Source organism: Telopea speciosissima, unplaced genomic scaffold, assembly GCF_018873765.1.
Source record: "Telopea speciosissima isolate NSW1024214 ecotype Mountain lineage unplaced genomic scaffold, Tspe_v1 Tspe_v1.0419, whole genome shotgun sequence".
Classification (NCBI taxonomy): domain Eukaryota; kingdom Viridiplantae; phylum Streptophyta; class Magnoliopsida; order Proteales; family Proteaceae; genus Telopea; species Telopea speciosissima.
In genome coordinates, this window is record NW_025317755.1 from 1 (window position 1) to 11,335 (window position 11,335).

At 42.2% G+C, this 11,335-nt stretch overlaps 1 protein-coding gene across 1 annotated transcript; it reads right to left on the reverse strand.

Annotated features, from left to right (window-relative positions):
- Positions 1-1,115: 1,115 nt before the first annotated feature.
- Positions 1,116-3,751, reverse strand: LOC122648066. The gene is made up of 2 exons (XM_043841334.1): positions 2,565-3,751; positions 1,116-2,187 (listed from the first exon to the last, which is right to left on the reverse strand). Exons 1-2 carry the CDS (start codon positions 3,749-3,751, stop codon positions 1,116-1,118), a joined length of 2,259 nt encoding a protein of 752 aa, XP_043697269.1.
- Positions 3,752-11,335: the final 7,584 nt, after the last annotated feature.

Here is an 11,335-nt window from a genome sequence, read left to right on the forward strand (position 1 = left end):
TCTTTGAGGCTTGGATTGGTAGAGAGGGGTTTGATGAAGTGGTAGCTAAGGGGTGGGACTGCCCGGTGAATATGAAGCTTAATCCTATTCTTCGGTTTGCTGCCTGCCTTAAAAATGTCAAGGCAGATCTAAAGAAGTGGAATAAGGATAGCATTGGTGATGTTTTTCTTGCAGTAAAAAATGCTTCTTCGGAATTAACTCAGATCCAAACTAGCCTTACTGCTCATCCTAATGATCTCAGTTTGGTTCCCTTAGAAACAACAGCCAAGAAGAAATTATGGGAAACCCTTAGCATTGAGGAGAAGTTCTTGAAGGAGAAGTCAAGGGTTAAAAATATTCAGTTGGGTGATGATAACAATAGCTTCTTCCATAAATCCATGGTGTGTAGGCAAAATAGGAATCACATTTTGGAGGTGCAGAATGGAGAGAATGAGGTTATCAAGGAGCCAAATCTGATTAAAAGGGAGGCGGTGTCCTTCTACATGAACCTATTTGGTGCAAATGCTGATGATGCTGGATTTTTCCCTGAGTCTGTCCCTTTGCAACATGGCTTGGACCTTGCGCAGCAAAACAGCCTTATTGGGCAGGTTTCCAATAAGGAAATAAGAGAGGTGGTTTTTGCCATGAAAAATTCTAAAGCTCCAAGTCCGGATGGTTTTGGGGCTGCTTTCTTTAAGCATGCTTGGGAGGTTGTTGGAGAGGATGTCACCTTGGCTGCTAAATGGTTCTTTTTTTTTTTTTGATAAGTAAGATTTGTATTACTAAGAAAAGAAAAATGTACAAAGAAAGGCATCCTTTAAGAACCCAAAAATGGGGAAAAGGACCGTAAGCAAGTTAGGACAGGCCCTATCAAACAGCAGGGAGAAAGAAAACCCCTAAGGCTACATCCTATAATAGGTTACCAGCTCCTTATCTTTCTTTATGAGAATGGTCAGCTCCGGAGGGAAAGACTCAGGCTCCCAATAGGTTCCAGAGGGGTCAGTAGGGAGGGAAGCCATGAAATCTGCGGGCTGGTTCCGTTCTCTCCAAACATGAACAAATTCTTTAGACCTCAGCAGCCTAAACTTAGAGAGGATCTTACTTTTCAAAGTAAGGATTTTCCAGGGCCCAGTGATCTACCCATTCAAAATGTCGACGGCCAGCTTCGAATCCGACCTAACAGAAACATCATACAAGCCCTTCTCGATACAAAGGGAAATTCCTTTGTAAATAGCCTTAAGCTCCATGGACAGCACCGAAAGATCTTCCCCTAGACCAGCATAGGCAGCTATGGGGTCCCCACATCCATCACGAATGAGGCCCCCAAAGCTTGCTTTGTCATTTGCAAGAGACCCATCACAATGGAGAGCAACCATATTCGGATTAGGGGCAAACCAAGAGCAGGCCTTTGGAATTCGAGCAGCCCAATGAACTTGAAGACCCCATTTGGCAGCAATATGAAGGTTGGCAGTAGTAGGGTCACCCTCCAAAGAAATGGAAGATAATCTGCCAATAACATCCCCCTTTATAGCCCCTATGATCTGGTCCTTAGGTCTAATTTTGTTCCTGAAAATTCTGAAATTTCTCTCCGACCAGATATGCTTGATTGTGGCACAGAACGCAAGCTTGGTGACCAGCCCCAACTTCCCTGCTCTACCTGCGGCATATCTAACCGAGATGGCTGCATCAATGACATTGCTTGGCATGGTTCCATCATGAAAGCAAAGCTTATAAATAATTTTCCAAATGTCAGTAGAGAATGGGCACCCAAAGAAAAGATGATTCCTGCTTTCAGTTCCAGCCCAGCAAAACTCACAATGATGAGGAGCCAGAATATGTCTATGAATGAGGTTGTCCCTTGTAGGGAGGGCATCCGAAAGGCATCTCCAAGCTATAAAGCAATGGGAATTAATACCCCTTTCAAACCAAAAAGCTTCACTCCAATCTGTACTGGTAGTTCTTGTGCGGATAGCATTCCAGGCTGATTTGGAAGTGAAATTACCCAAAGAGTTGCCAGTCCAAACCGTCAAATCCGGAACCTCATCGTGAAATTTTTCAATGGTTGGAAGGGCCCTCCAAATATCAATGAGGTCAAAAGATGTAGAGGGGCCAGGGTTCCAATCTCCATCACGCACAATCTCCTTGACACACGCATGTCGGGCAGCAAGAGAGTAGGAGCCTGCGTCGTAGCATATCCTGCTACCAAATCTATTCAAGAGAACTCCAAACGGGTGTCAATTATCAAGCCAAAGCTTTGTAGCAGCCCCATCCCCATTGATAGTTTTGATAAGGGGAAGGGCTTTGTCCCTATACTTCAAAACTTTATACCAGACCCAAGAGCAGTTGTTGAGACCCTTGACTGTCCAAAGAGACTCTTGCTTTAGGTATCTTTGCTAAACCCACTTAACCCAAAGCCGATCTTGCTTGGAGGCAATCCACCAAATTTGCTTCATAATTCCAGCAATGTTCATTTCTTTGATCCGCTTGATTCCCAAACCTCCCTCTGATTTTGGTTTACCGCATCCCAAGAAATAAAGTGCGTCTTCCTTTGAAGAGAGGGGCCTGACCAAAGGAAGTTAGAGAACATAGACTCCAGCTTGGTGATAACATGACCAGGAAGGCCAAAAATCCCTGCCCAGTAAATGTAACTTCCTTGAAGAACTGAAGCTAAGAGTTGAAGATGACCAGCATAAGAGAGGAATCTAGCCTTCCACCCTTCCAACTTTCGACAAAACAAGTCCAAGATGGGGCTGCAATCTTTCATGGATAACCTACCAAACCCAAGAGGAACTCCAAGGTACCTAATAGGCAGCTTGGTTTTCGAAAAACCCATTAAATCCAAAAGTTCCAGACTGCTAGTTTGGGTAAGGCCCCCTAAAATAATAGAGGACTTAGATCTGTTAAGTTGAAGCCCGGAGAGGGCAATAAACTCATCCAGACCCCCCAAACTAGCTAAAATAGAATCGCGGTTCCCCTTCACAAAAATCATAAGATCATCTACAAAAATGAGGTGTGAAAGGTGAAATGATTTACAGCGGGGCAGCAGCTTAATCTGACCATCAATCTCAAGCCTTCGCATAATTCTAGAGAAGGCCTCCATAGCAAGGGTGAACAGATAGGGGGACAGTGGATCCCCTTGTCTAATCCCTCTCCCTCCATTGAAGAAACCTGTCGGGCTGCCATTTATAAGGATAGAGAACATAGGAGTGGTTACACAGGCCTTCACCCACCCTATGAACTTATCTAAGAATCCCATTCTTCCCATCACATCAAACAAAAATTTCCTACTTAGAGAGTCGTAGGCCTTGTGAAGATCCACCTTCAAAACTGCAGTAGGGCTGGCAGCTTTTTGTTTGATACCTCGCACAATATCATGGCAAACAAGTATATTGTCAACAATAGACCTGCCCTTGATGAAAGCTGACTGATTATGGCTGACCACACTCCCAATAACATGCTGGATCCTATTGGAAAGGATTTTAGTAATAATCTTGTATAGGAGATTACGTAGAGCAATTGGCCGAAACCCCGCAAAAGTGGAGACATCCCCTAACTTCAGAACCAAAGTAATAAAGGTTGCGTTAATAGAACGGGGCATGAAGGAGTTCACAAAGAACCATTGGACAGCATGTGTTAGCTCCTCACCAATGACCTCCCACGAGTGCTTGTAAAAGCCAGCCCCGAAACCATCAGGCCCTGGGGCTTTAGAGGATTTTAAACTAAACACAACTCTTTTAACCTCGTCTCCATTTACCTCCTTGCCAAGCTCCATATTCTGAGTTTCGAAAACCACCAAGAAAGGGGAATCGAGGGGGGGCAAGAGCCCAAATCAGTGTAATCTGACCCGAACAGCTTCTTGTAGAAAAGAATAGCCTCTTCTTTGATATCCTTAGGGTTAGTGAGTGTATTTCCAGCCTGATCCATGACCTCCAAGATATGGTTTCTGTTTTGCCTACTTTGCATGGACTTGTGGAAAAAGCTATTGTTGCCATCTCCCAACTCAAGCCACCTAACCCTTGATTTCTCCTTAAGAAACATTTCTTCCATTTGCAACGCAGCCTACAGCTTGCCTTTAGCTTCCTTCTCCAATACAACAAGGGAATCATCAAGGGGATTAAGAGAAAGGTCATACTGAATTCAGCCAAGATCATGTTCTGCATCCTTAACATTTTTTAAGACATCTCCGATACTCTCCTTATTCCAACATTTAAGTTCAGATTTCACATTCTTTAACTTTGCAGCAAATCTCAAGATGGGGTTTAAGTTGACATTTATAGCCTTCAACCAGCCCCTTTTTACCACTTCATCATAGTCCTTGTGGTGAGTCCAAGCATCAAAAAACCTGAACGGCTTAGGCCCAGAGTTGAGATTGTCCAACATATTGAGAGCAATCGGGCTATGGTCAGATATTCCTGGGCATAGGAAGTTCGCTTCCGAGAAACGCAACTTGTCCAGCCAAGCACTATTAACAAGGACTCGATCTCTGTTAAATGGTTCTTCTCCAAGTCTATTATGCCTAGCTCTATAAATGCTACTTTTATTAGCCTAATCCCAAAAACTGATGCTACTACTTTGTTTGTGGGCTATAGACCTATTGCTCTTTGTAACCTATTTTACAAAATCATTACAAAAATTTTGTCTAATAGGTTGCAAGGAGTTGTTGGGAAAGTGGTTAGTTACAACCAGTCTGCATTTATCAAAGGGCGCTCCATTGTGGATAATATCCTTGTTTGTCATGATGTGGTGAGGGGTATTGAGCAGAAGGGGACTCCCCCTACGGCAGTGCTGCAAATTGATTTACACAAAACCTATGACTCTCTTAGTAGGAAGTTTCTGTTTAAGATAATGGGAAGGATGGGTTTTCCGACCAAGTTTATTCAGTGGGTGAAGGCGTGTGTTGATACTCCGTGCTTTTCAATCCTTCTTAATGGAAGTCCTATAGGTTATTTTAAGGGAAAGAGGGGAATAAGGCAAGGAGATCCGCTATCCCCTTATCTGTTCACTATTGCTATGGAAGAATTTTCGGCCTTGATGCAGAAGTTGGAAATTGAAGGTCAAATCATCTTGCTCCCAAGATGCAAAAGTTCCCATCTTTCACACCTTATTTTTGCCAACGACCTGATGATTTTTGTGAAGGCTGCTCATGACTCTATTTCGGCTTATTTGGGGGGTTTTGTCTGATTTTCATACCTACTTTGGGTTGAAACTCAACAGAGCTAAGTCCTCTATTATTTTAGGGGGCCTTACTCAAACGGCCAGACTGCAACTTTTGGAATTAATGAACTTTGTGGATACTAAGCTGCCCATTCGGTACCTTGGTGTGCCGCTTATATCCCACAAACTTTCTATGGCAGATTGCTCCGCTATTTTGGACCTGGTGAGACGAAGACTTGAAGGCTGAAAAGCACGTTTTTTATCCTTTGCAGGCAGGTTGCAGCTCCTTAGCTCTGTTCTTCAGGGCTGCTATATTTACTGGTCGGGCATCTTTGCTTTACCAAGTGGTGTCAAGTAGAAGCTGGAGTCCATGTTTTCGAACTTCCTTTGGACGGGCCCCTCCTTGGAATGGAAGGTACATTATATTTCTTGGGATAGAATTTTTAAACCTGAAGATGAGGGTGGCTTAGGTATTCGCAGAATTTCAGATATGAATACTGCGGGTATCCTTAAGTAAATTTGGTGGATTGCTTCCAAAAAGGACAGCATGTGGGTTAGGTGGGTTTATGCCCGTTATTTAAAAAATGATTCCATTTGGACGGTGAAAATTCCCCAGAACTGCTCTTGGGTTTGGCGTAAAGTCCTCAAGTATAGAGATTTGGTTGAACCCCATGTTCACCACTTTATTGGGTCTGGCCATTCCACTAGGCTTTGGCTTGATAAGTGGCATCCTCAAGGGGTTTTAATCAAAAATTTTGGGGATCGTATTAGATATGATGCAGGTTCTCATAGTATGGCTTTGGTTTCGAACATTATTCGACAGGGCGACTGGCATCCTATTTCTTATGGTTCCTTCGACCTTATTAGTGCCTGGGGTGATTTGCAGCATATTCCCATTTTGAGAGGCATGGATGACCTTATTGTTTGGAAGGAAAATCCCAATGGCTTATTTACTACTAAGTCAGCCTGGGACACTGTTAGAAGGGCCTCTCCTAAAGTAGGTTGGCATAAATTTGTTTGGTTTGCTTGGAATTTCCCTAAGCATTCTTGCACATCTTGGAGATGCCTTATGGAAGCTTTGCCTACCAAAGATCAACTTATTAAGGGGAATATCCAAGTGGGTCCGAATTGCACCTTCTGTTGGGCTGGTATTTAAAGCCATGACCATCTTTTCTTTAATTGCCCTTTTTCCTCTAGCATTTGGGGTAAGATTAGTTCCTTTTGCTGCCAGGGGGTGGGGGACCTACCACTCTCCATAATGCGCTTGCTTGGCTCTCAAATGTTGGCTGTGCTAATGATAGGATGGATATGATTCCCAAGTTGGCTTTTTGTGCTACTGTGCATTACGTTTGGTGGGAAAGAAACCGTAGGCTTTTTGAGAACAAGGTTAGAACTCATGATCAGATCATAGAGGCGATTCGTCTTGATGTGGTCATTAAGTGTGCTGCCTTACCCATTTCGGCTATAAAACCCCAAGGAACTAGTTGTTGGCTGATAAGTGGGGGTTTAGGGTGGATTGGAAGGTGATTATTCAAAAAACCTGTGCTTGGTTTAGGCCTCCTACTCACATGGCTGTCCTTCACTATGATGGGTCCTTAACAGCTGAAAGAGATTCCTATAGTGGGATCATTCGTGATAATGCAGGTGCTGCCATTATGGCATTTGCGGGGAAGGGAGATATTAATTCTGTTCTTGGCATGGAGCTTTTTGTTATTTTAAAGGGGGTCACATTCTGCATTCAAAAGAACCTCCTTCGGGTTTCTATCAGATCAGATTCCAAACTAGAGTAGATATTCTAAATGGGGTAGTGGGCTGCCCCTGGAACATGCTAACCTTGAGGGACCGTATAGTGTTGCTTCTTGACCAACTACAGCGCAAGGAGATCAGACATGTTTGGAGAGAGCTCAACCAGCTAGCAGATTTTATTGCAGCTATGGATACTGGGGATGGGGAAGCTATCTTTTATCCACCAGATTTACCACAGGACTTGGTGGAGTTGATTAAGAATGTTTCAGACTGTAAAGTTTATTTTAGGACCTTGTCTCATTAAGTTGTAGGCCTGGTTTTACACTGTTTTACTGAGGGCCTGTCCTCGGGTTGCTTTAGGAGCTCCCCTCCCCCTCTTAGGCCTGTCTAAGGGGAGAGGGAAAGGGCTGCCTTCTTTTGTTTTCTTTCATTTTCTTTTACATTCACACATACCTATAAAAAAAAAGGTATCGATTCGAAGGTTATGACCCTCAACAATGCATCCACATGTATAATAAGAGATAAGGACACTTTTGAGAAAATACCAAACCCAAAAAAGCACATAAAAGCCCCCTTATAACCCCAAACGACCCACCCGGCCTGGTTTAAACCGAAAATGAACATATGCCAAAATACTCATCGATTCGAAGGTCACGACCCTCAACATTGCATGCACACGTCTAATAAGGGATAAGGACACTTTTTAAAAAATACCAAACCCATAAAAGTACAGAAATGCCCCCACATACCCCCAAACAACCCACCGGGTTTGTTTAAATCGAAAATGAACATATGCCGAAAAAGGTATCGATTCGAAGGTCATGACCCTCAACATCGCATCCACACGTCTAATAAGAGATAAGGACACTTTTTAGAAAACACCAAACCCAAAAAAGTATAGAAATGCCTCCAAATAACCCCAAACGACCCAACCGGTCTGGTTTCAACCAAAAATGAATATATGTCGAAATAGGTACCGATACGAAGGTCACAACCCTCAACATTGCATCCACACGTCTAATAAGAGATAAGGACACTTTTTAGAGAATCCCAAACCCAAAAAAGTATAGAAACGCCCCCAAATAACCCCGAACGACCCACCCGGTCTGGCTTAAACCGAAAATGAGCATATGCCAAAATAGCTATCGATTCGAAAGTCACGACCCTCAACATCGCATCCACACGTCTAATAAGAGATAATCACACTTTTTAGAAAATACCAAACCCAAAAAAGTACAGAAATGCCCAAAAATAACCCCAAACGACCAACCCAATCTAATTTAAATCGAAGATGAACATATATCAAAATAGGTATCGATTCGAAGGTCACGACACTGAACATCGCATCCACACGTCTAATAACAGATAAGGACACTTTTTAGAAAACACCAAGCCGAAAAAGGTACCGAAATAACCCCAAATAACACCAAACGACCCACCCGGTTTGGTTTAAACCGAAAATAAACATATATCGAAATAGGTATCGGTTCGCAGGTCACAACCCTCAACATCGCATCCACACGTCTAACAAGAGATATGGACACTTTTTAGAAAATTCCAAACCCAAAAAAGTACAGAAATGCACCCAAATAACTCCAAACGACCCACCTGGTCTGGTTCGGAACAGAAATCAACATATGTCAAAATAGGTATCCATTCAAAGGTCACGAACCTCAACATCGCATCCACACGTCTAATAATAGATAGGGACACTTTTTAGAAAACACCAAGCCCAAAAACTGCAGAAGTAACTCCAAATAACACCAAACGACCCACCCGGTCTGGTTTACACCGAAAATGAACATATGCCAAAATAGGTATCGATTCGAAGGTCACAACCCAGAACATCACATCCACACATCTAATAAGAGATAAGGACACTTTTTAAAAAATACCAAACCCAAAAAAGTACAGAAATGCCCCCAAACGATCAACCCGGTCTTGTTTAAACCAAAAATAAACATATGTCAAAATAGCTATCGATTCAAAATCACGACCCTCAACATCGCTTCCACACGTCTAATCAGAGATAAGGATACTTCTTAGAAAATCCCAAACCCTCAACATTGCATCCACATGTCAAACAAGAGATAAGGACACTTTTTAGAAAATCCCAAACCCAAAAAAGTACTGAAATGCACCCAAATAACTCCAAATGACCCACCCGGTCTGGTTCGAACCAAAAATGAACATATGTCGAAATATGTATCGATTCGAAGGTCACGACCCTCAACATCGCATCCACACATCTATTAAGACATAAAGACACTATTTAGAGAATCCAAAACCCAAAAAAGTATAATGCCCCAAAATAACCAAACGACCCACCCACTCCTGTTTAAACTGAAAATGAACATATGTCGATATAGGTATCGATTCGAAGGTCATGACTCTCACCATCGCATCCACACGTCTAATAAGAGATAAGGACACTTTTTAGAAAATCCCAAGTCGAAAAAAGTATAGGAATGCCCCCACATAACCCCAAACGACCCACTCGGTTTGGTTTAAACCAAAAATGAACATATGTCGAAATAGGTACCGATTCGCAGGTCATAACCCTCAACATCGCATCCACACGTCTAATAAAAGATAAGGACACTTTTTCGAAAATACCAAACCCAAAAAAGTATAGAAATGCCCCCAAATAACCCCAAACGACTCACCCGGTCTGGTTTAAATAAAAAATGAACATATGCCAAAATAGGTATCGATTCGATGGTCACAACCCTCAACATCGTATCCACTCGTCTAATAAGAGATAATGACACTTTTTATACAATCCCAAACCCATATAAGTACAAAAATGCCCCCAAATAACCCCAAACGACCCACCCAGTCTCGTTTAAACCAAAAATGAACGTATGCTGAAATAGGTATCGATTCAAAGGTCATGACTCTCAACATCGCCTCCACACATATAATTAGAGATTAGCAGACATTTTACAAAATACCAAACCCAAAAAAGTACAGAAATGCCCCCAAATAACCCCAAACGATCCACCCGGTCTAGTTTAAACCGAAAATGAACATATGCCGAAATAGGTATCGATTCGATGGTCACGACCCTCAACATCGCATCCACACGTCTAATAAGAGATAATGACACTTTTTATAGAATCCCAAAACCAAAAAAGTATACAAATGCCCCCAAATAACCCCAAACGAGCCACCCGGTCTCGTTTAAACCGAATATCAACATATGTCGAAATAGGTGATGATTCAAAGTCATGACCCTCAACATCGCTTCCGCCCATCTAATCAGAGACAAGGACACTTTTTAGAAAATCCCAAACCCAAAAAAGTATATAAATACCCCCAAATAACCCCAAACAGCCCACCTGGTCTGGTTTGAATCGAAATTCAACATATGTCGAAGTAGGTATCGGTTCGCAGGTCAAAACCCTCAACATCACATCCACACGTCTAACAAGAGATAGCGACACTTTTTAGAAAATACCAAACCCAAAAAAATACAGAAATGCCCAAAAATAACCCCAAACAATCCACCCGGTCTAATTTAAATCGAAAATGAACAAATGTCAAAATATGTATCGATTCGAAGGTCACGACACTGAACATCACATCCACACGTCTAATAGTAGATAAGGAGACTTTTTAGAAAACAGCAAGCCCAAAAAAGTACCGAAATAACCCCAAATATCACCAAATGACCCACCCGGTCTGGTTTAAACCGAAAATGAACATATGTTGAAATAGGTATCGGTTCGCATGTCACAACACCTAACATCGCTTCCACACGTCTAACAAGAGATATGGACACTTTTAGAAAATCAAAAACCCAAAAAAGTACAGAAATGCACCCAAATAACTCCAAACGACCCACCTAGTCAGGTTCGGACCGGAAATCAATATATGTCGAAATAGGAATCGATTCGAAGGTCACGAACCTCAACATCGCATCCATACGTCTAATAATAGATAAGGACACTTTTTAGAAAACACCCAGCCCAAAAAAGTACAGAAATAACCCTAAATAACACCAAACGACCCACCCGATCTGGTTTACACCGAAAATGAACATATGCCGAAATAGGTACCGATTCGAAGGTCACGACCCTAAAATCGCATCCACAAGTCTAATAAGAGATAAAGACACTTTTTAGAAAATACCAAACCCAAAAAAGTACAGAAATGCCCCCAAATAACCCCAACCGATCAACCAGGTCTTGTTTACACCGAAAATGAACATATGCCGAAATAGGTACCGATTCGAAGGTCACGACCCTAAAATCGTATCCACACGTCTAATAAGAGATAAAGACACTTTTTAGAAAATACCAAACCCAAAAAAGTACAGAAATGCCCCCAAATAACCCCAACCGATCAACCAGGTCTTGTTTAAACCGAAAATAAACATATGTCGAAATAGGTATCGATTCAAAGTCACGACCCTCAACATCGCCTCCGCACGTCTAATCAGAGATAAGGACAC

What these genes read in the sequence shown, in the direction of transcription:
- LOC122648066 (XM_043841334.1), bottom strand. Translation starts at nt 3,751, where the DNA reads ATGGAGCTTGGCAAGGAGGTAAATGGAGACGAGGTTAAAAGAGTTGTG. An exon ending in ATCACCAAGCTGGAGTCTAT is followed by an intron (nt 2,188 to 2,564) that starts GTTCTCTAACTT and finishes TCTCTTGAATAG; the next exon opens with ATTTGGTAGCAGGATATGCT.